General features: G+C 45.7%; 1 protein-coding gene across 1 annotated transcript in view; it reads left to right on the forward strand.

The window, feature by feature from the left end:
- The window catches only part of LOC121550007 (rab effector MyRIP), a 66511-nt gene that overhangs the window by 10377 nt on the left and 30293 nt on the right, over positions 1-25841 (forward strand). Inside the window, exon 2 of the mRNA XM_045210548.1 lies at positions 24622-24758. Coding sequence (XP_045066483.1) covers positions 24622-24758 — 137 coding nt within the window. The remainder of the gene's footprint in view (positions 1-24621; positions 24759-25841) is intronic.

A 25841-nucleotide genomic window follows, 5' to 3' on the forward strand; every position in this document is an offset into this window, starting at 1 on the left:
CAGCTCCGGTTAGCTGCTCCACTCCGGAGCCAGAGCAATCCGCTCCACCGGGGTCCAGTCCAGCTCCGGTTAGCTGCTCCACTCCGGAGCCAGAGCAATCCGCTCCACCGGGGTCCAGTCCAGCTCCGGTCAGCGGATCCACTCCGGAGCCAGATGTCAGCCCCTCTCCAGGTTCGGGGTCTCCCACACCAGGGTCCAGACAGGGCTTGGTACTTCGTGGGAGGAAGGAGAGGGGAAGCAGCGTGCCGAGGTCCAGACCAGACCAGGGGCGCAACAGGGAGGTGGAGAGTAAGTGGTGGTCACGCCCGGAGCCGGATCCGCCTCCGAGGTGGAATGCCCACCCGGCCCCTACCCTGTTATGTTTATGTGGCGCGGTCGGAGTCCGCACCTTTGGGGTGGGGTACTGTCACGCCCTGACTCAGGGGACGTGTATATGTTGAGTCAGGGTGTGTATATTCTATGTTGTATATTTCTATGGTGATATTCTAGTATGTCTATTTCTATGTTGGCCGGTGTGGTTCCCAGTCAGATGCAGCTGTCGCTCGTTGTCTCTGATTGGGGACCATACTTAGGCAGCCTATTGGCACTAGTGGGTTGTGGGATCTTGTTCCGTGTTAAGGTGTTGCGCTGCCTTGGACTTCACGTATCGTTTGTTTATTGTTTTGCCGTTGTGTTTATTCGTTAATAAACATGTATGCATATCACGCTGCGCCTTGGTCCGTCCCGTCTATAAACGATCGTGACAGGGTGGTTTAGGTTAATTTCCCATCCTTTGTGGGCTCTGCCTGTCAAGCAGCAGAAGGGTGCATTTGCCGTGGTACTGTTAGCTGATAATGTTTACTTTGCAAGCTACCAGTAGAAACTTTGTACAGTTGGTTAAACATAGTGGTAAGTAGACCTAATGTACATTTTTCTCCAACTAACGTAGGCCTACCTAGCGAAGTTAGCTAACATTGTCCCCTTTTCAACATCGTTTTAAGTGTTTAATCATGGTTGCTGCTGACAGACATGATAGGCTACATTGATTGATGGACCACATCAAATTGGCTAGCTAACGTTAGCTAATAACAGATCACGTCAATGTAGCTAGTTAACAATCTAACTTTTTCAGGGAATAAATTAGATGCCCATATCCAAAAATTGTTTGATTTGCTTGCCATCTATAGTGGTGATGACAGTAGTCCGACTGACAGCTTTACCAGGACGAGGACTTGGCAATGTCAAGCTCTTTCCAAAAGCAACATCTCTGATGAAGCAAGCTAAATGATGTTGTTTGCTTAGCTAGCTAGCTACATCCCAAATGGATATAAGGTGCCTTCACGTATCTGAAAATACATGATCAATTTATGTTTACTGATCATGAAAAGCATGCAGTTACTTGCTGTATAACTCTGATGATAGAGTGAAATGTGCGCAATTGTTTTGCATGGAATAATTTGACATGTGTAGTTCTGACTATGCTCAATAGGGCATGATATTAAAACCAAGTCATTATAACATTTGTTTAACAATCCCTTGAAAACGGGACATAGCTGTCAAAGGTTTTAGCGGAGCTGGCGGTCTCCTTGCCCCCCAGGAGCCAAATTGAACATATTGTGACGTTTTATTGAAAATGACCTATAGCGTACAGAGAGATCTTGTGCCCGTTTTTGTCATCTTGCAATTTGACCTTTTTCAGTTGACTGAATTGGGCTAAACACCTAGAAATTCTAGTTCTGTGGCAAACAGTGGGTTTCCACACTCGAGATACACCTCTATCTCACACAAATACAGTATGCATGCATATTAGGACAGACACACAGACACACAGAGAGAGAGAGTCAGAGAAATGCAGCACACACTCATGGATTTTTTTCTTCTTCTTCCTGTAAAGCATGCATAACAATTAGCTCTATATGTTAATATCCCTGTGTCCCTGTTGTGTGTGTGTGTGAGTTCTGAGACACTTTAATTTATGTTTATTTATTCTCTCCATCTCTTTTTATCTCCCCTCTCTTTCACTCTCATCTCTCCTCTTCTCTCTCTCACCCTGATGCATATCAATGATTCTGCACCGCTCCAGGTCTGCGTCTCATCTTGACTCATTTCTCACCGCTTTAAACTAGAGCGGAGGCTCTGAGACAGCGCAGTGCTCTAAAGCCCTCTTCTCTTCTCTTCTCTTCTCTTCTCTTCTCTTCTCTTCTCTTCTCTTCTCTTCTCTTCTCTTCTCTTCTCTTCTCTTCTCTTCTCTTCTCTTCTCTTCTCTTCTCTTCTCTTCTCTTCTCTTCTCTTCTCTTCTCTTCTCTTCTCTTCTCTTCTCTTCTCTTCTCTTCTCTTCTCTTCTCTTCTCTTCTCTTCTCTTCTCTTCTCTTCTCTTCTCTTCTCTTCTCTTCTCTTCTCTTCTCTTCTCTTCTCTTCTCTTCTCTTCTCTTCTCTTCTCTTCTCTTCTCTTCTCTTCTCTTCTCTTCTCACCTTGTTTGATTATGATATAGCACCTCAGCGGGAGGTGTGTGTATGTGTGAGAGATCATATGTTTAAGGTTATCTGATGTCATTACACCAGTTAGATGATGAAATCAGAGGCACTTTGCTGGAGGTGATCAGTGTATGATCGGTGTTTTGGTATTGTACTGTGTAGTGGAATCTGTGTGTTTGCTCTCGGGCATCCTGAAAGCTGATGCTTTGTTAGGAGGAAACTGAAAGCTGTGGAATGATGACTGGTAGGAGGTGTTTGATGTGGTGCTCTCATCAGCAGTGTAGCAAGACCCAACCAAGATTCCTGTCCACAGCCCTGACCGCCCACCCTCCACCCCACCATCACCACCTGACTGAATGCTTCAGAAAGCAATGCATAGATCAACCAGCTCCTCCCTAAGCAATGGCCAGACCTTGTTCTACTTGGTGTGTGTGTGTGTGTGTGTGTGTGTGTGTGTGTGTGTGTGTGTGTGTGTGTGTGTGTGTGTGTGTTATTATGTGGGCATGTGTGTCTAACCTATGGCTGCTGTTGCAAATGAGGCTGCAGTCCCTGTGGCTGTATCTGATGGATAGTGTTCAAAGCTGATGGAGAATGTTCAAAGCTGTGTGTGTGTGTTAGCCTTTAGAGGTGAGCTGTAGGAGCCCTGTGGCAGCTGGAGTGAGTCCCTTGCTGTGGAACCATGCATTTTGAATTAAGGTTATTTTTCCTCTTGTCCTCACAGGCTATGGATTTGTGGTACTCAACCCAAGTTTGGGGTGTTTTAATTCACAGCATAAAATCATCAAGGGAATTTCCAATTTTGTTTACTCCAACTACCTAAAACGTCAACTTATCCGAAAGCACTATATTTCGTTCTTTTTGGTCACAGAGAAATGGCACTGGCACAAAACGGAAATGGAAGTGAGCAATATATCTGTCAAATAGCATGGCTGCACCTGTATATTAGTCTGGGGAGATATGACCACACATTCACCTGTTCTTAGGCTACTTACTGGCCATCTTGGCTGCAGTTTCACAACAACTACTACTGTACAATGTTCAGTTCTCTGCTGCTAGCTGTATCCTAGTTCTCAGTGCTGGCACCCAGTCAGTGTTGAAGCTCTGTTGGTAAACAGAGTTGTCCCCGGAGACTGCCTGACTGCAAAGGGACTCAAAAACACAGCAGTGTTGTTGTTTCCACCTCAGCCCTGTGTAAAGACCCTCCCAGGCTAACGCTAGTTTAGCGCGAGCTAACACTCAGCACACACATGCTCCCCTCCAGTTTTGTCCCGCTGTTGTTTGCGGTGTTGTTTTCTAATGGTATGCAGGCAGCAGAAGTTTTCCGGGCGTCCTCTTTTGCAAGTGAAATTGATTTAATCATTTTTCACACCCAGCTGCACATGTTTATTCATCGTAATCCACAGGGTCAGTTAGTGGTTAGCGACTTGAGGCTTCCCCTTGCATCCCTATTAAAGCACCCACCTCGCTCTATTTCAATCCCCTCTGCCCCACAGATAGGCATTACTACTGTTGATCTTTGACCGCAAGCAATCCGCTAGAGTGGGTTTTCACATTAGGCTACTGTATATGAGGTTTCTAATCTTTCAATGGAGGGAATGTATCCCAACCCAAACCCATGCACAAGTAATGTTTGTCTCATTGCAATCTACTACTATGATCTGAATAAAGAAATTATAAAAATAAAATAAATCGCAACTAGTAATGTCAAATCGCTATAAAATCGGACAATATTCAATTGGATTGCTAGCTCAGTTGGTAGAGCATGGCACTTGCAACGCCAGGGTTGTGGGTTCGTTTCCCACGGGGGGCCAGTATGAAAATGTATGCACTCACTAACTGTAAGTCGCTCTGGATAAGAGCGTCTGCTAAATGACTAAAATGTAAATGTAAATGTCTAACAGAAGGCTTGACGCCTACAAGTGCGTTCTAGCATGTAATTTCCACCTGCAGTGCAGTTACTATTCATTGTGTTGTTTATGCGCTCTCCAGTCCCATCTAATCACATTTCGGATGTATCTCAAATTGCACCCTATTCCCTATATAGTGCACTACTTTTGACCAGGGCCCATAGAGGGGCTATTGTCAAAAGTAGTGCACTACATAGGGAATAGGGTGCCATTTGGTACAGCACATTAACATTCCTGGAGATGGAGGGAATCACCATGGGTGCCTACTGCACATGCTCAGAAGGTCACCAATAGCGACCAGAACATAATCTTACAGCTCTTCCCCCTATGGCCACTATTACTCAATATTACCACATTTACATGAATAATCCAGAAGTTTCTATTCATCTGCCCTTTTGGATTGTAACTTTGGTGATACAGTGAGGGGAAAAAAGTATTTGATCCCCTGCTGATTTTGTACGTTTGCCCACTGACAAAGAAATGATCAGTCTATAATTTTAATGGTAGGTTTATTTGAACAGTGAGAGACAGAATAACAACAAAAATCGATCCCGCTCCAGAGTACAGGCCTCGGTGTAACGCTCATTCCTTCCACGATAAACGCAAATCCGACCATCACCCCTGGTGAGACAAAACCGCGACTCGTCAGTGAAGAGCACTTTTTGCCAGTCCTGTCTGGTCCAGCGACGGTGAGCCCTCTGTTGCCAGGAAATAGTGGGGTCATGAGTGGCTAACCAGGGAAGTCCCAACACCACAGGATACGCAGGATAATCAATCAGATAGAGACTAATCCTCTCCTCATGACCCCCCTGCGTCCTCATAAAGAGTGGTGCGGTAACCTCCCTGATTAGGCCTGACCCTAGCGGCCGACTATCTAATGCGTGGACAGAGAAGGGCACATCAACACGGACAGTAGGAATCCCTAAACTATGTGAATATTGACGATCAATAAAATTCCCAGCTGCGCCTGAATCTACTAGCGCCTTATGCTGGGAATGAGGAGAAAACTCAGGAAAAACAACCTCTATACACAACTGACCAACAGGGAGCTCTGGGTGAGTCGGGTGCTTACTCACCTGAGATGGTCGACCAGTGCTCTGCTTACTGCCTCGACTCCCTGGGTACCCTCCCCAGCACCGACCCGCAGTGTGTCCTCTGCGGCCACAGTTTGTGCAGGGGACATCCCCTCTCCTGGTCTCCCTAAGCGCAGCACCTCCGAGCTCCATGGGGGTAGAGTCGGAGGTGCTGGGGGATGGAATGAATGGGCCCTGATCAGAACGTCTGCGGGTCTCCAACAGGTTATCCAGCCTGATGGACATCTCCACCAGTTGGTCCAGGTTGAGATTGGTATCCCTGCAGGCCAGTTCCCTCCGAACGTCCTCCCTTAGGCTGCAACGATAGTGGTCGATCAGTGCCCTCTCATTCCATCCTGCACTGGCTGCCAAAGTCCTGAACTCCAGCGCAAAATCCTGGGTGCTCCTCCTCTCCTGTCTTAGGTGGAACAGACGCTCGCCCGCCGCTCTCCCCTCCGGTGGATGATCGAATACCGCCCGGAAGCGGCGGGTGAAATCCTCGTAGCGGACCGATGTAGCGTCAATTCCTCCCCACTCAGCGTTGGCCCACTCGAGCGCCTTCCCCGACAGACAGGAGATGAGGGCGGACACGCTCTCGTATCCCGAGGGTGCCGGGTGAATGGTTGCCAGGTAGAGCTCTACCTGGAGAAGGAAACCCTGACACCCGGCTGGTGTACCGTCATATGCCCTCGGGAGCGAGAGCCGAATCCCACTGGGCCCAGGTGGCGAAGGGGTGGACTGTGGTATGGGTGGTAGAGTGGTTGGAGGAGGTGTAGGAAGGCCACCTCTCTCCCAACGGTCCATAGTATTCATCACCCTCTCCATGGCGGTGCCGAGAGCCTGGATGATACTCTCCTGTCGTTGAAATCGTTCCTCCATCGATTCGGACTGACTGGCTGTACCTGCTGACTGCATAAATGGTGCGTGGTTCTGTCACGAGTGTCAGTGTAATGCGGTGGATCGAAGTCAGGCGCAGGACACAGAGCTCTCAGAAACGTACTTTACTGAAATAAGTAAAGATAACAATACAGAATACTTCCACACAGGGAGGAACTAACCCGCTCACCAAACGACACACGAAACGAAAAACAACCATGCACAAAACACATTGGGAGCCACTGGGTTAAATAGGGAAGGAGTGATCACATAATGGGCAACAGGTGTGTAACAATAGACAACGGGTGCAACATAGAAACATAGAAGATAGATCGGCAGCAGCTAGTATTCCGGTGACGACGAACGCCGAAGCCTGCCCGAGCAAGGAGGAGGGGCAGCCTCGGCAGAATCCGTGACACCAGCCAATCTTCCTATCCTATTATAGAGATCATTTGAGTGGGCGAATTCTCTGTTTGTGTGCATGGATGCTGTCTCTCCTGTGGCCCTCTATGAGATGGGACAGAATGCACAGCCAGCCACATGGACTCAAGTGAGGGAGAAAGCGGGAGAGAGAGGGAGCGATAGAGAGAGACTGGGAGAGAGAGAGAGAGAGCTCATCCTTTGTCGTCAGTGACGAGAGGGAGTGTACGAAACATCTACATACACGTACATGCATGGGATGTCTATTGAGACATGAATTCTCTCTCAGAAGGCCTGTGTGTTTGCAGAGAGAGGAAGTGGAGGATGCATGTGTAATGTCAACCGGGACTTCCTATTGTACTACTGGTGATTCAACCATGTATGGAACACTGCGAGAGAGAGTGGATATCTACAGCTTGTCTCGTGCAGTCATTGATCCCTCCTCGTCTCTCTCCCAGTCTGTTTATTGACTGAGCTGAGTGAGGAGTGAATGAACCAGGCTTGGCTATGGACTGGCAGATAGGCTTGCACCCCCTACATAGTACACTATGGGTTCTGGTCAAATGTAGTGGACTATATAGGGAATAGGGTGCTATTTGGGATGCAAACACGGAGATGTGTCTCTGAGCATACAGGCCATGCCAGAACAGACTCAACCCCTGCGGGCATAGATGGGCAATCACACACACATGCGCGCGCACACACACACACACACACACACACACACACTTGCGGCGTGCTTGCCATTTGCTGCATGTCTAGCTTGTCAGGACAGCTCAGGACATGGGCCAAGCAGACAGACTGATGAGTTAGGTCTCTGTGACTGACTGCTGTCTTATTGACGCGTTAGATGCAGACAGGAAATAGAGTCCACTGTATTTCTATCTGACACAGACTGCGTCCCAAATGACACCCTATTCCCTATTTAGTGCACTACTTTTGACCAGGGCCCGTAGCGAATAAGGTGCCATTTGGGACATACCCATAGAGAACATCGGAGCCGGAATTCACTGTCCATGTTGTATAAATTAATATACTTTCCTCATTCATATACTGCAGATAATTCCCTATTCATATACTGCAGCTATATTATACAGAACTCCGGAGACCTCAATTTTGTGGTCAGTTGCCAGTGCCTTTTTATTGCTATTCTATTTTCCAAAGAATATGGAGTTAATAATCACCCAGATTTGTTCCACTGCCAAGGGAGATAGTTTGGAATCATGCAGAGGGAGGAGGACAGAGTTACAGAGAGAGAGAGAGAGAGAGAGAGAGTTACAGAGAGAGAGAGAGAGAGAGAGAGAGAGAGAGTTACAGAGAGAGAGAGAGAGAGTTACAGAGAGAGAGTGAGAGAGTTACAGAGAGAGAGAGTTACAGAGAGAGAGAGAGAGAGTTACGAGAGAGAGAGAGAGAGAGAGAGAGAGAGAGAGAGAGAGAGAGAGTGAGTTACAGAGAGAGAGAGAGAGAGAGAGAGAGAGAGAGTTACGAGAGAGAGAGAGAGAGTTACAGAGAGAGAGAGTTACAGAGAGAGAGAGAGAGAGAGTTACAGAGAGAGAGAGTACAGAGAGAGAGAGAGAGAGAGAGAGAGAGAGAGAGTTACAGAGAGAGAGAGAGAGACAGAGAGAGAGAGAGAGTTACAGAGAGAGAGAGAGAGAGTTACAGAGAGAGAGAGAGAGAGTTACAGAGAGAGAGAGAGTTACAGAGAGAGAGAGAGTTACAGAGAGAGAGAGAGTTACAGAGAGAGAGAGAGAGAGAGTTACAGAGAGAGAGTGAGTGGAAAGAGAGGCAAGGAACCACAGAGAGGGAGAAATTGTCCCCGTAGTGTTTTTGGCTTGCGTTGTGTGTATAACTTGAAGGAAACTGAACCCTAGGGGCTCGGGAGGCTAGGGGCTTGTTTGGGAGAAGTGGCCATTCGTTGGTTTCTTAATTGGCCGGGCTGCAGTGAAATGCCTGTGTTTATGGACCTGTTATTCCACTGCCAAGGGAGATAGTTTGGAATCATGCAGAGGGAGGAGGACAGAGTTACAGAGAGAGAGAGAGAGTTACAGAGAGAGAGTTACAGAGAGAGAGAGAGAGAGTTACAGAGAGAGAGTGAGAGAGTTACAGAGAGAGAGAGTTACAGAGAGAGAGAGAGAGAGTTACAGAGAGAGAGAGAGAGAGAGAGAGAGAGAGAGAGAGAGAGAGAGAGAGAGAGAGAGAGAGTTACAGAGAGAGAGAGAGAGAGAGAGAGAGTTAGAGAGAGAGAGAGAGTTACAGAGAGAGTTACAGAGAGAGAGAGTTACAGAGAGAGAGAGTTACAGAGAGAGAGAGAGAGAGAGTTACAGAGAGAGAGAGAGAGAGTTACAGAGAGAGAGAGAGAGTTACGAGAGAGAGAGAGAGAGAGAGTTACAGAGAGAGAGAGAGAGAGAGAGTTACAGAGAGAGAGAGAGAGAGTTACAGAGAGAGAGAGAGAGAGAGTTACAGAGAGAGAGAGAGTTACAGAGAGAGAGAGAGTTACAGAGAGAGAGAGAGAGTTACAGAGAGAGAGTGAGTGGAAAGAGAGGCAAGGAACCACAGAGAGGGAGAAATTGTCCCCGTAGTGTTTTTGGCTTGCGTTGTGTGTATAACTTGAAGGAAACTGAACCCTAGGGGCTCGGGAGGCTAGGGGCTTGTTTGGGAGAAGTGGCCATTCGTTGGTTTCTTAATTGGCCGGGCTGCAGTGAAATGCCTGTGTTTATGGACCTGTTTTTGGCAATGCTGCCTCATGTAAAATGCACTCAAATGATTGGAGAATGTTGGCTTAGGGTGACAAGCGTCGAGGAATTATTCTGATGGGAAAAGACAAACACATCCATTACATCTCTATTCATTCCTATTATAGAAATGCTTTTATGAGTAATCCACGCTCACACACACACACACTGGTGCCTGTGAGCTAGTCCATTGAGGGAGTATTAAAGTTTTCTAAGCCTGGACACTCGTCTCTGCAGGGCAAGGCCGTTCAATGTGTGTTGGTGGAGCAGCTCAATACGACTGAAGCTGGAAAATGCTGCTTTGTTAAGAAGGATTGTTTAAAGCACAGCTGAGTGCTTTTCTGTGTGTGTGTGTGTGTGTGTGTGTGTGTGTGTGTGTGTGTGTGTGTGTGTGTGTGTGTGTGGACATGAACCACATTACAATATCTTAGATTTACACTGTTATATATCCTACACTGACCATGTAACATGAACACAATGATAATCCTTTTTGTTGAGAGATTACAGTGGGGAAAAAAAGTATTTAGTCTGCCACCAATTGCGCAAGTTCTCCCACTTAAAAAGATGAGAGAGGCCTGTAATTTTCATCATAGGTACACGTCAACTATGACAGACAGAATGAGAAAAAAAAATCCAGAAAATCACATTGTAGGATTTTTAATGAATTTATTTGCAAATTATGGTGGAAAATAAGTATTTGGTCAATAACAAAAGTTTCTCAATACTTTGTTATATACCCTTTGTTGGCAATGACACAGGTCAAACGTTTTCTGTAAGTCTTCACAAGGTTTTCACACACTGTTGCTGGTATTTTGGCCCATTCCTCCATGCATATCTCCTCTAGAGCAGTGATGTTTGGGGCTGTCACTGGGCAACACAGACTTTCAACTCCCTCCAAAGATTTTCTATGGGGTTGAGATCTGGAGACTGGCTAGGCCACTCCAGGACCTTGAAATGCTTCTTACGAAGCCACTCCTTCGTTGCCCGGGCGGTGTGTTTGGGATCATTGTCATGCTGAAAGACCCAGCCACGTTTCATCTTCAATGCCCTTGCTGATGGAAGGAGGGTTTCACTCAAAATCTCACGATACATGGCCCCATTCATTCTTTCCTTTACACGGATCAGTCAGTCCTGGTCCCTTTGCAGAAAAAACAGCCCCAAAGCATGATGTTTCCAACCCCATGCTTCACAGTAGGTATGGTGTTCTTTGGATGCAACTCAGCATTCTTTGTCCTCCAAACATGACGAGTTGAGTTTTTACCAAAAAGTTATATTTTGGTTTCATCTGACCATATGACATTCTCCCAATCCTCTTCTGGATCATCCAAATGCACTTCAGACGGGCCTGGACATGTACTGGCTTAAGCAGGGGGACACGTCTCGCACTGCAGGATTTGAGTCCCTGGCGGCGTAGTGTGTTACTGATGGTTGGCTTTGTTACTTTGGTCCCAGCTCTCTGCAGGTCATTCACTAGGTCCCCCCGTGTGGTTCTGGGATTTTTGCTCACCGTTCTTGTGATCATTTTTATTCCCACGGGGTGAGATCTTGCGTGGAGCCCCAGATTGAGGGAGATTATCAGTGGTCTTGTATGTCTTCCATTTCCTAATAATTGCTCCCACAGTTGATTTCTTCAAACCAAGCTGCTTACCTATTGCAGATTCAGTCTTCCCAGCCTGGTGCAGGTCTACAATTTTGTTTTTGGTGTCCTTTGACAGCTCTTTGGTCTTGGCCATTGTGAAGTTTGGAGTGTGACTGTTTGAGGTTGTGGACAGGTGTATTTTATACTGATAACAAGTTCAAACAGGTGCCATTAATACAGGTAACGAGTGGAGGACAGAGGAGCCTCTGAAAGAAGAAGTTACAGGTCTGTGAGAGCCAGAAATCTTGCTTGTTTGTAGGTGACCAAATACTTATTTTCCACCATAATTTGCAAATAAATTCATTAAAAATCCTACAATGTGATTATCTGGATTTTTTTCCCTCAATTTGTCTTTCATAGTTGACGTGTACCTATGATGAAAATTACAGGCCTCTCTCATCTTTTTAAGTGGGAGAACTTGCACAATTGGTGGCTGACTAAATACTTTTTTCCCCCACTGTACATAGATACACTGTGCATGGAACATATGAAACATCTGGAAATAAAGTATTTTCCATTTGATACATTACACTACCAGCAGTATCTTTTCTGACTTTCTCTCCTCCTGGCCTGTCTTATCCATCTGTTTCTACATTGTCTATCTAAATCTTGAGAAAATACGTTAGGATGGTGGAATTCCACTGTCCTTTACAAAAACAGTATAGGAATCTAAAATCAGTGGTGTGTACTCTAACTGGGACAGATAGCATCCCTGACACCCCACAGCTGTTTAGAAGGACATTTCCACTCTGCAACACAGGAAGCCACACAGGAAGTTCGCTGACAGCTACCCATCATACCCTTGGGCTTCAGGAGGCAGCGCTCCACTTCCTAAATCTCTGTTTGATTTGACCACCCCTGCTCTCTCTTTAAGGTAATCTAAACGGTGATGTGGTGCTGCCAATTGATCCAGCCATATCTCAGAGTTTGAAAGAGTTTAGCCTTGGATGCTCTGATGGTGGCTGATTCACTTGATTCATTTCTGAGGCTGCCTCACATCCAGGATGCGCATAATCCCCTAGATGTTCCCTTTCTGGTAAGAAACCACTTTTGGCACGACAGGCCGGCCGTCCGGCTGGCTGGCTTGTCAGGCAAAGGCTTGCCTTCAAAGGGAGAATAGAAATGGTTTGTTACCCGCAGAGTGAGCGAGGGCAGAGGAAGATCACTTGAAGGAACTGTAGCCCGGAGATGAAAGATAGCTAAAACTCTTTTATCTGTCTCTGTCTCTCGATTTGCACATCGGTCCGCATGGATTACACACACTGGGAATTATGGCAGTGGTGAAAAGAGGCTTCTATGAATATGAGACCAAGGAGAAACAGAGGAACAAATGCCCCATGCATCTGGGGTGTGTGATATTGTCCCCATGACCTCTCTCTGTAGAATAGATAGACAATCTCTGGAATGGAGGCCATTCTTCTCTCTCTCTCTCTCTCTCTCTATCTCTCTCTCTCTCTCTCTCTCTCTCTCTCTCTCTCTCTCTCCTCTCTCTCTAAGCTAGTGACGATGGTGCCAGTATGTTTAGGGCATGGCTGTCATGTTAGCTCCGTGTGTTCACCAGGCTATTACAATTGGAGCTAAAATGTCACCTTCAGTATCTACAGTTTCTATGTGTAGATTGTTTTACCCTTTCTGAAGGTGACATTACGTGTCTACACGGTAGGTACCAGTATATACTATCCCCCACTGTATGTCCTACAGAAGGTGCATCAAAGCATTGGGCTTGTGGTTGGGTTGTCCTTATGAGATTTCCCAGAGACCGTATATAACATAAATAATTTAACATATATCATTTCCACATGGCACGGTTCTCTCTCCTGAGGATCCTGAATCTTGCCTTTTCAGCCTGGCAGTTGATGTAATCTCAGATCCGTTTATTTCCAGCCAGTATTACATTTTCCGGCTAAGGTGTTTTAGTTTCAGTAAGAGGATAGCCATTTTATAACACAACAACACTGCCCTACCAAGCAAAAGAGCAGAGACTGCTCATAGAGTGAAACTGAGAAAAATAACTGAAACGTTTTTTTTATTGTCCAGCCAAATGAATTGTAGGCAGATCATTGGAGATGTGGTTATCTGTTGTCTTACTATGAGATGACCTTTGACCCTAGACGACAATTACTGCCTTCTTGCTTGGGACACCCACTGGAATACGTTTCCATGACGATTCGTTTTTTTACACAAACTTGTGTTAATATATGGCTGTCGGTGTTATATAGTCTAATACTTGTATCAGCGAAGAACAATAAATAATACCAAGGTAAACAGTAGACACTGCAGCCCAAAGCTCAGTGAAACCAAGGTAAAAGGCAGTAACCGACGTGAGTGATGCCAGTTACTGCCTTTTTCCTTGGTTTCACTGTAGCTTTTTGCAGTTACTGCAAACATGACCCCTCCATTTTCTCCATAACACAACACAATGGAGGCAGGACATTTGTCCACATGATAAAGCATGTATTTAATGTATAAAGAATGTCAACTCATTTTTGACCAAATGTGCAGGTACTGCTCTGTTGCTTGGTAGGGCAGAATATATTTCTTCCTCTGAGTGACATTGCACTACAGGTACAATGCAAGGTTGGAGACAGTTATGTAGGGGTCTTCAACCTTTTCTTGCCCAGGGACCAGGACCAAGTCAAACCAGCGACCCAGGGACCTCCCCACATGATTGGAATAGGACAAGGCTGTTGTATTATTAGCGTGGTCGTTGCTAGTACTTCTATAAGGTGTTAGGAGTGGCCATTCATTTGTTTACACCCTCACCCCCCTGTCTCTTCAGCTTCTGCTGTGCTCGTCTCATTAGATGGCATAGCTCTAAACAAGGCTAGCATAGCTCGCGGCTAGCATTAGCCACACACTACGGTTGGCCACATACTGAAGGAATGAGAAGAGGCAACTGAAAATATTACTGCCATATATCTTCTTTTCACAATTTTGTCTCTGGTCTGCGCCGCTTGCTTCGTCGGATGCTAGCTACGCACGCACACACACAGGCATGTAAGTGTATACACACACCCTAAATACAGACACCGCTCTCACAATCTCATACAGTGTCCAGCCTCTCCCAGACCAACTGTGATTGATACTTTGTCTTCCGTCATCCCATTCCTATTTCCCTCTTCTCGTCTCTCTCTCATTTCATTTTACCTGCCTCCATCTAAAGTTCAGACTGGGCCCAATATGAACAGTCTGTCCCGGGATGCATTCCAAATAGCACCCTATTCCCTACATACTGCACTCCTTTTGACCAGAGCCCTGTGGACCCAGGTGAAAAGTAGTGCACTATATAGGGAACAGGGTGCCATTTGGGATGCCACCCCTGGGCTCTCTCAGTGGCTGCCATGGCCATTTGCAGTGCTAGGGGGTCTAGGGAGAGGGAGAGGGGGAGGAGAGAGGGAAGGAAGGAGGGAGAGAAGATGAGAGTTTTGGTGAGAGAATTGCCTAGCGGTGCCTGAGCAGAAGTGAGAATGTGCTGCTCCTATATTTAGACTTTTTAAGACACGAGTGAGTTAAATGAGGAAGACAGAACACCCTGTACCCTCTAAACTGGCCGGGGGGGGGGGGGGTTGTGTTCGCGCGCATGCGTGCCCATGTATACAGACACACATACACTCACACACATACATACACACACACATAGGTCACATGCTAGAGGGGCTCAGTGCTGTTCCAGTCTGACTGCTCTCATCCACCTCTTCACCATGCTTTATTTGAGTTAGATTGGATCTAAGGTTGCCCTAAATGTGATGGCCCTTAAAATAGGCCATGCCACTGCTTGTGATGGCTTCGCATGCATTCCTTTCTTAGGGATGAGGTTGAGCTACCGATCGTCTGTCAGCGTCTATGTGGTTTCCATTCAGACACGGAGTGGCTCATACTGCTTCATAACCAGTGGTTAGTGATGGACTCACCCCTTGTCTGTGTCTCTTAATACAGATGTACGGACGCACGCATACACACACACACACACACACACACACACACACACACACACACACACACAAACACTATAAATAGTCTGATGGTGACCGTTTGACCTTTTCTGTTGTGCCGTGCTTATAACTGTCTGGTTATGATTAAAATATAGTAAAAATATGTCTGTTCAATTGTATGTTCTTGTGGTTGTAAATCGAATTGGTTTTATTGAATTCCATTTCCACCCAAACGTTTGGCTGTCTGTGTAACATTTCTTGTGACGTTTTCTGTAAAAATAGAGAGAACTTCAGAAATTCCTCTTTTTTAAACTTTTTTTTTTCTTGCTTTTCCGCAGACAGGGAAAAAAAAATTATTTGACACATAACTTGAACCTTCCGTGACGCTTTACACATTCTTACAGTGAAGTCTCCATGGAATGAAATGGTCAGATCCCACGAACACTTCAAACATTTCACAGCAGACTCATTAAGATGTAAAAAACATGAGATGATCTCCTCCTCAAACTTTAAAACCCCTACACTAATCATAAAACACAGAACTGCTTCATTTCACCACCACATCTTATTTTGTTTCATTAAATAGAGAGATCTTCTGTTAGAGCAGAGATTTGATCTTTGATGTTAAAGAAGCGCAGCTTTTACCCACCCACGCCCCTCGCCTCCCCTCTCCCTGCTCCACACCCTCGACAGAAACCACGCCAATTCATTACAAGTCTCAGAAAGTCAATTATGGTAATAGTTCCCTTTGCCAGGGGACGCTTGGCAGAGCAACACGGAGGCTTTTTTTCTACACTTTTTTCTTTCACATCCATATTTTATATAGATCGCATTTAGATGTGCAAATTGATCGGAGGGGAGAGAGCGAGGAAGGGGGAGGAAAGCTTGTTCCCTCCCTAGCTCCAAGGCTGGGGGTTGCACGAAGAGACACTCCTGAGGAATCCCGCTCCCTTATTCATGTGAGCCTGGAACGTCGGGATTCTCCTAACCTCATTACGGAATATGGATGCGCACAGAGTAACTGTGCTGCAGCAGTGGGGCTGCCGACCGAAACCTCCTTCCCTTATCCACTCCACTCTCTGAAATTCTAACTTATGACTCTTCCTCATATCGGATAAACCCACGAGACAGGATGTCATGTTTCATAAATCACTCTCCTAAAATACATGAAAACAGTAGAGCCGACTTCATGTGGGAGGTTTAGTGTACTGACTTCATTTGAAGAGGTTAGTGTACTGACTTCATTTGGGAAGGTTTAGTGTACTGACTTCATTTGGGAAGGTTTAGTGTACTGACTTCATTTGGGAAGGTTTAGTGTACTGGCTTCATTTGGCAAGGTTTGTGTACTGACTTCATTTGAAGAGGTTAGTGTACTGACATGATATAACTTAATTTGAGAGGGTTAGTTTAGTGTATAGTCTTAACATTTGAATAGCCTGTAGGGGAGGAGGAGAACCTGAACTGTACACTCTCCCCATCTGTTTCACTACTCGTCTAAAGGCGCAGGGAGAGGAGGGCTGCTCTGCTGCTAGTTGAGCCCACTGATGCAGAACTGAAATATGCATGCACCTGGATCTGATAGCATTGGCCGTCTAGTCCAGTGTCACCACATACAGTGACGTGACAAATGAGGTCTCAAACTCCTGTTTAAGCAACAATTACTGATTCACATATATTTCACTAACGAGGTGAAATGTCCTTACGTTGTAGCCGCCTGGAGATTTGGGATTTGGCTTGGCAAACTCTACACTGAGTATACCAAACATTAGGAACACCTTCCTGATATTCAGTTGCACTCCGCACCCCATTTTGCTGTTAGAACAGCCTCTATTCGTCGGGGCATGGACTCTAAAAGGTGTCGAAAGCGTTCCACATGGATGCTGGCCCATGTTGACTCCAATGCTTCACACAGTTGTGTCAAGTTGGCTGGATTTCCTTTGGGTGGTGGACCATTCTTGATACACACTGGAAACTGTTGAGCGTGAAAAACCCAGCAGCATTGCATTTCTTGACACAAACCGGTGCACCTGGCACCTACTACCATACCCCATTCAAAGGCAATTAAATATTTTGTCTTGCCCATTCACTCTCTGAATGGCACACATACAAAATCTACACTATTTACAGTGCATTCGGAAAGTATTCAGACCCCTTGAATTTTTCCACATTTCGTTACATTACAGCCTTATTCTAAAATGGATTCAATCGTTTTTTCCCATCATCAATCTACATGCAATATCCCATAATGACAAAGTGAAAACAGGTTTTTATAAATTTTTGCAAATGTATTAAAAATAAAGAACTGAAATATCACATTTACATAAGTATTCAGACCCTTTACTCAGTACTTTGTTGAAGCACCTTTGGCAGCGATTACAGCCTCTAGTCTTCTTGGGTATGAAGCTACAAGCTTGGCACACCTGTATTTGGGGAGTTTCTCCCATTCTTCTCTGCATATCCTCTCAAGCTCTAGCAGTTTGGATGGGGAGTGTCGCTGCACAGCTATTTTCAGGTCTCTCCAGAGATGTTCGATTGTGTTCAAGTCCGGGCTCTGGCTGGGCCACTCAAGGACATTCAGAGACTTGTCCCGAAGCAACTCCTGCATTGTCTTGGCTGTGTGCTTAGGGTCGTTGTCCTGTTGGAAGGTGAACTTTCGCCCCAGTCTGAGGTCCTGAGTGCTCTGGAGCAGGTTTTCATCAAGGATCTCTCTGTACTTTGCTCCGTTCATCTTTCCCTTGATCCTGACTAGTCTCCCAGTCCCTGCAGCTGAAAAACATCACCACAGCATGATGCTGCCACCACCATGCTTCACTGTAGATATGGTGCCAGGTTTCCTCCAGATGTGACACTTGGCATTCAGGCCAAAGAGTTCAATCTTGGTTTCATCAAACCAGAGAATCTTGTTTCTCATGGTCTGAGAGTCCTTTAGGTGCCTTTTGGAAAACTCCAAGCGGGCTGTCATGTGCCTTTTACTGAGGAGTGGCTTCCGTCAGGCCACTCTACCATAAAGGCCTGATTGGTGGAGTGCTGCAGACATGGTTGTCCTTCTGGAAGGTTCTCCCATTCTCCACAGAGGAACTCTGGAGCTCTGTCAGAGTGACCATCGGGTTTTTGGTCACCTCACCTCCCTGACTAAGGCCCTTCTCCCCCGATTGCTCAGTTTGGTCAGGCGGCCAGCTCTAGGAAAAACCTTGGTGGTTCCAAACATCTTCCATTTAAGAATGATGGAGGCCACTGTGTTCCTGGGGACCTTTAATGCTGCAGACATGTTTTGGTACCCTTCCCCAGATCTGTGCCTCGACACAATCCTGTCTCGGAGCTCTACGGACAATTCCTTTGACCTCGGCTTGGTTTTTGCTCTGACATGCACTGTCAACTGTTGAACCTTATATAGACAAGTGTGTGCCTTTCCAAATCATGTCCAATCAATTTACCACAGGTGGACTCCAATCAAGTTGTAGAAACATCTCAGGGATGAGCAATGGAAACAGGATGCACCTGAGCTCAATTTCGAGTCTCATAGCAAAGGGTCTGAATACTTACAGTATGTAAATAAGGTATTTCTGTTTTTTTATTTGTAATACATTTGCAAACATTTCTAAAATTCATGTTTTCGCTTTGTCATTATGGGGTATTGTGTGTCGATTGATGAGGAAAACATTTGATTTAATCCATTTTAGAATAAGGCTTTAACATAGCAAGACGTGGAAAAAGTCAAGGGGTCTGAATACTTTCCAAATAATTGGATACAAAACTATGTGGACATCCCTTCAAATTAGTGGATTTGGGTATTTCAGCCACACCCGTTGCTGACAGGTGTATAAAATCGAGCACACAGCCATGCAATCTCCATAGACAAACATTGGCAGTAGAATGGCCTTACTGAAGAGCTCAGTGACTTTCAACGTGGCACCGTCATAGGATGCCCCCTTTCCAACAAGTCTGTTTGTCAAATGTTTGCCCTGCTAGAGCTGCCCCGGTCAACTGTAAGTGCTGTTATTGTGAAGTGGAAACGTCACGGCTCAGCCGCGAAGTGGTGGGCCACACAAGCTCACAGAACGGGGCCGCCAAGTGCTGAAGCACGTAGCACTTAAAAATCGTCTGTCCTCGGTTGCAACACTCACCGAGTTCCAAACTGCCTCTGGAAGCAACGCTTGTCGGGTGCTTCATGAAATGGATTTCCATGGACGAGCAGCTGCACACAAGCCTTATATCACCATGCGCAATGCCAAGCGTCGGCTGGAGTGGTGTAAAGCTCGCCGCCATTAGACTCTGGAGCAGTGGAAACCCGTTCTCTGGAGTGATGAATCACGCTTCACCATCTGGCATTATGACGGATGAATCTGGGTTTGGCGGATGCCAGGAGAACACTACCTGCCCCAATACATAGTGCCAACTGTAAAGTTTGGTGGAGGGGGAATAATGGTCTGGGGCTGTTTTTCAAGGTTCGGGCTAGGCTTCTTAGTTCCAGTGAAGGGAAATCTTAACGCTACTGCATACAATGACATTCTAGACGATTCTGTGCTTGTTTGTTTTTTTTATTTTTATTTTTTTTTACCTTTATTTAACAAGGCAAGTCAGTTAAGAACAAATTCTTATTTACAATGACGGCCTACACCGGCCAAACCCGGATGACGCTGGGCCAATTGTGCGCTGCCCTATGGGACTCCCAATCACGGCCGGTTGTGATACAGCCTGGAATCGAACCAGGGGGTCTGTAGTGACGCCTCAAGCACTGAGATGCAGTGCCTTAGACCGCTGCGCCACTCGGGAGCCCAGACAATGCCCCCATGCACAAAGTGAGGTCCATACAGAAATTGTTTGTCAAGATCGGTGTGGAAGAACTTGACTGGCCTGCAAAGATGCCCTGACCTCAACCCCATCGAACACCTTTGGGATGAATTGGAACGCCAACTGCTAGCCAGGCCTAATCTCCCAACATCAGTACCCAACATCAGTGCCCAACCTCATTAATGCTCTTGTGGCTGAATGGAAGCAAGTGCCTGCAGCAATGTTCCAACATCTAGTGGAAAGCCTTCCCAGAAGAGTGGAGGCTGTTATAGCAGCAAATGGGGACCAACTCCATATTAATGCCCATGATTTTGGAATGAGATGTTCGACAATCAGATGTCCACATACTTTTGGTCATGTAGTGTATGTCTCAATTGTCTCAAGGCTTAAAAATCCTTCTTCAACCCGTCTCCTCCCCTTCATCTACACTAATTGAAGTGGATTTAACAGGTGACCTCAATAAGGGATCTTAGCTTTCACATGGTCAGTCTATGTCATGGAAAAAGCAGATGTCCTTCATGTGTTGTGTACTCAAGTGTTTCGTACACTCAGTGTATACCTCTGGGTCCCAGTTCACCCTCTGTGTCACGTTAAGCCTTATCACACAGAAACCATTTGTATTTCTCCCCTGTTTCTCTTCAGTTGCTATTCTGAGTTCATTTATTTCCTGTTTGGCTGTGCGGCGGCAGTGAGAAGCAAGTAGCCAGAGATAAAAACCAGCCGGGCCTTTTCAGTTGGGCGCTCTGCTCTTTCCCGGCAGCCATTATTGTAACCTGGATGACCCCAGGCGTGAATTAAGGAGGCCCGCGCGTTAGGCAGGCCAGCAGATAAAGGGAGAGGAGGGTAATAAAACCACAGAGAACAGAGGGATGGAGGGAGGGATGAAAGTCTACAAAACAAAGGACCTTCAGAGGCACTCAGGATCCTCTATTAGCAGTGTCTATATACTGTATGTATCTGGTTTGTCTCATGCTGGCATAGAGAGACACACATACTGCTACCTGTCACACACACACACACACACTCTGACTTCCATCAGGGCAGTGAGGGATATATATATATATATATATATATATATATATATATATATATATATATATATATATATATATATATATATACAGTGGGGAAAAAAAAGTATTTAGTCAGCCACCAATTGTGCAAGTTCTCCCACTTAAAAAGATGAGAGAGGCCTGTAATTTTCATCATAGGTACACGTCAACTATTACAGACAAATTGAGATTTTTTTTCTCCAGAAAATCACATTGTAGGATTTTTTATGAATTTATTTGCAAATTATGGTGGAAAATAAGTATTTGGTCACCTACAAACAAGCAAGATTTCTGGCTCTCACAGACCTGTAACTTCTTCTTTAAGAGGCTCCTCTGTCCTCCACTCGTTACCTGTATTAATGGCACCTGTTTGAACTTGTTATCAGTATAAAAGACACCTGTCCACAACCTCAAACAGTCACACTCCAAACTCCACTATGGCCAAGACCAAAGAGCTGTCAAAGGACACCAGAAACAAAATTGTAGACCTGCACCAGGCTGGGAAGACTGAATCTGCAATAGGTAAGCAGCTTGGTTTGAAGAAATCAACTGTGGGAGCAATTATTAGGAAATGGAAGACATACAAGACCACTGATAATCTCCCACGATCTGGGGCTCCACGCAAGATCTCACCCCGTGGGGTCAAAATGATCACAAGAACGGTGAGCAAAAATCCCAGAACCACACGGGGGACCTAGTGAATGACCTGCAGAGAGCTGGGACCAAAGTAACAAAGCCTACCATCAGTAACACACTACGCCGCCAGGGACTCAAATGCTGCAGTGCCAGACGTGTCCCCCTGCTTAAGCCAGTACATGTCCAGGCCCGTCTGAAGTTTGCTAGAGTGCATTTGGATGATCCAGAAGAGGATTGGGAGAATGTCATATGGTCAGATGAAACAAAAATATAACTTTTTGGTAAAAACTCAACTCGTCGTGTTTGGAGGACAAAGAATGCTGAGTTGCATTCAAAGAACACCATACCTACTGTGAAGCATGGGGGTGGAAACATCATGCTTTGGGGCTGTTTTTCTGCAAAGGGACCAGGACGACTGATCCGTGTAAAGGAAAGAATGAATGGGGCCATGTATCGTGAGATTTTAAGTGAAAACCTCCTTCCATCAGCAAGGGCATTGAAGATGAAACGTGGCTGGGTCTTTCAGTATGACAATGATCCCAAACACACCGCCTGGGCAACGAAGGAGTGGCTTCGTAAGAAGCATTTCAAGGTCCTGGAGTGGCCTAGCCAGTCTCCAGATCTCAACCCCATAGAAAATCTTTGGAGGGAGTTGAAAGTCTGTGTTGCCCAGCGACAGCCCCAAAACATCACTGCTCTAGAGGATATCTGCATGGAGGAATGGGCCAAAATACCAGCAACAGTATGTGAAAACCTTGTGAAGACTTACAGAAAACGTTTGACCTGTGTCATTGCCAACAAAGGGTATATAACAAAGTATTGAGAAACTTTTGTTATTGACCAAATACTTATTTTCCACCATAATTTGCAAATAAATTCATTAAAAATCCTACAATGTGATTTTCTGGATTATTTTTTCTCATTTTGTCTGTCATAGTTGACGTGTACCTATGATGAAAATTACAGGCCTCTCTCATCTTTTTTAAGTGGGAGAACTTGCACAATTGGTGGCTGACTAAATACTTTTTTTCCCCACTGTATATATATAACCTATATACAGTTTTTTTTCTGGATCAAAATGGTGCTTAGGTGGTGGGTGTGGCTAGGGCATGGCCATGGGCGACACGAAAAAACACATAGGTAGCCCACCCAATACTTTTCTATGCAGAAAAAAACCTGATATAGAATGAAAAAACAGATTAGGCACTCAGTGTATGTAGTGTGTGTGTGTGCGCACACGTGTGAGTACGTTTTGTCCATCATTACGTGAACAGTATGTGACAAGGGTTTTTCTGTGGTGTGAAAGAAATAGGGCGGGCGGCGGTTTGGGAGAGATTAAACACGGAAGTTGGCAGAGATTCACGCAATCCGATGCAACATTGGCGCAAGGCGAGCGCTTTTCTCATGTTTCGTAAACCAGAACACACTCCAGCGTAAATGACTGGTTACATAACACACAGACCACAGCAGTCTGGTCTGGTATGAGCAGCTAGCACCCTTCAGATCCACACCAAGCCATAGGGAAAAGGATGGGCCATCCAATCAAACATACAAACACACAATACACACACACACAATACACACACACACAATACACACACACACAATACACATTCACGCACAGTCAATACAGAACACATATAGTGCATTCGGAAAGTATTCAGACCCCTTTACTTTTTCCACATTTTGTTACGTTACAGCCTTATTCTAAAATGGATTAAATAGTTTTTCCCCCCCTCATCAATCTACACACAATACCCCATAATGACAAAACAAAAACAGGTTTTTCGAATTTTTGAAAAAACTATTTAATCCATTTTAGAATAAAGCTGTAACGTAACAAAATGTGGAAAAAGTCAAGGGGTCTGAATACTTTCTGAATTAACTGTACACACACACACAATACTCTCCAATGGCATTGGATCATCGGATTAACAAGGCAAGTATTCGCATAAAAGTGCTGGAGAGGGGCTGTGAATGGGACTGTTGACTGCTTGACTACTTACACGGCTCAGTGATTACAATGCCAGTCGTGGTGGCATAACACCATGGGCTGCATCTCAAATGGCATCCTATACCCTATATAATGCGCTACTTTTGACCAGAGCCCTATGGGTTTCAGAGGAGGCTGGTGGGAGGAGCTATAGGAGGAGGGGCTCATTGTAATGGCTGGAATGGAATAAATGGAACGAAGTCAAACATGCGGTTTCCATATGTTTGATGTGATTGATACCGTTCCATTTATTTACTGTAATTCCAGCCATTACAATGAGCACGTCCTCCTATAGCTCCTCCCACCAGCCCACTCTGATGGGTTTCCTTATTGCACTAAGTTGGAAAAAAGGGTGCCATTTGTGATGCAGCCCATAGATGGGGAACAGGACAGAAGCCAGCTCTCTCTCACTGACCTCTGTTCACAAGGGAAAGAGTTTGTTTCCCAGAGCGTTGTCTGAAAGAGATAAGCGGTAGTTCTCGCTCTGCCACAGTAATACAGAGACATAAAATTAAACAGAGTTTTTACATGGATTTCTTGACGCTGTGCCAAAGTTAGACTCTGCCGTGATTAGAAGTTTTCCTCGGTTCCTTTGTTTTTTTCTCCATCCTCTTTACTCTGTGCCATGTTTAATTTCACCTCTGACTCTCTCTCTCTCTCTCTCTCTCTCTCTCTCCCTTCGCTCTCTCTCTCTCTCTCTCCCTTCGCTCTCTCTCTCCCTCTCTCCCTTCGCTCTCTCTCTCCCTCTCTCCCTTCGCTCTCTCTCTCTCTCTCTCCCTTCGCTCTCTCTCTCCCTCTCTCCCTTCGCTCTCTCTCTCCCTTCGCTCTCTCTCTCTCTCCCTTCGCTCTCTCTCTCTCCCTTCGCTCTCTCTCTCTCTCTCTCTCTCCCTTCACTCTCTCTCTCTCTCCCTTCGCTCTCTCTCTCTCCCTTCGCTCTCTTCTCTCTCTCTCTCTCGCTCTCTCCTTCGCTCTCTCGCTCTCTCCCTTCGCTCTCTCGCTCCCTTCGCTCTCTCGCTCTCTCCCTTCGCTCTCTCTCTCTCTCTCTCTTCGCTCTCTCTCTCTCTTCTCTCTCTCTCTCTCTCTCTCTCTCTCTCTCTCTCTCTTTTTCTTCTCCAGGATATTGAGGACCCAGTCTCTAGAATGGTACTATAACAACGTGAAGAGCCGCTTCAAGAGGTTCGGCAGTGCCAAGGTTCTGAAGACGCTCTACAGGAATCACATAGTGGAGAGAGGAGGCATCTCTGATCTACCAGGTACATGTAAAAGTCTCCTCGTGGCCTTTCATGACTGCATCAGTCCAAAGCAAACTCTCTCCCTCTCTCTGTCTTCTTGTACAGAACAGTGTCATATCTCTGGAGTTTAAAATATCTATGGAACATTCCACCATAAAAAAAGCATTTTAATTATATGAAGAGTACCTTGGTCCAGCTTAATTTAATGACCAAGTAACCAAAGCGCACCTTCATTCTACATTTTGCAGTGCTTCCTGGTCCTTCTTTTTGCCATGTATCAAAAAATATATATACTTTTTTTATTTATCTCTCTGGACTTCTATATGGCCCCTCTCTAACCTACTGCCTGGCCCATTTTGTGTGCTATGTTGGTTAATGCGTATTAATGGCTCTCAGTCAGTAAGTCAGCTACAGGGGGCAAAAGGTCTCAGGTCACATTTCCACTCTCATACATACAGTAGAGATAACCACACTCAGTCACATGGTGAAAAACAGAAACAATGGCCATTAGATATACACACCCACGCTTTTGCTCTAACACACACTGTCACACACACATACACACACATTATCTCTCGTTCGTACGCACACACACATTATCTATTTTTCGTACCCCCCAACCCCCCACACACACACACTCACTCCCCCACCCCCCTTCCCCCACACACGTCATCTCTCTTTCATACACAAACACACTCATCATCCAACACTGGGCAGCCTCCTGGATACAGTAGACGGTCCTAATCCCTGAGGTTTGAGAGGGGTAATCCTTGTGTAATATTAGCAGACAGCTAGCGTTAAGGCTGCTGCTCAGTAAGCCTAATGGGAGAGAGCAGAGTGGCCATGCTGCTAGGCCTGGGTGGGGTGGTGGTGATGGGGCGGCAGCTGCTCTGCTGGCTGGGTCGTAATCCCCTCAGTGGCCCGGGCCACTTTGGTCTCTGAATGATTAGTTCCTGCTGTGGGAACAGTGGAGACACGTTTTATCTGCCCTCATCCTCTCAGCATCCAGAGACCGTTGTCTCCCTCTCCCTCCATCAGCCTGACCGCTTGGATTGTATAGAGTTAGGGAATATTACCGTGGGTTAAAGGGGTAATCTGGAATTC

Source organism: Coregonus clupeaformis, chromosome 34 (genome assembly GCF_020615455.1).
Source record: "Coregonus clupeaformis isolate EN_2021a chromosome 34, ASM2061545v1, whole genome shotgun sequence".
NCBI lineage: Eukaryota > Metazoa > Chordata > Actinopteri > Salmoniformes > Salmonidae > Coregonus > Coregonus clupeaformis.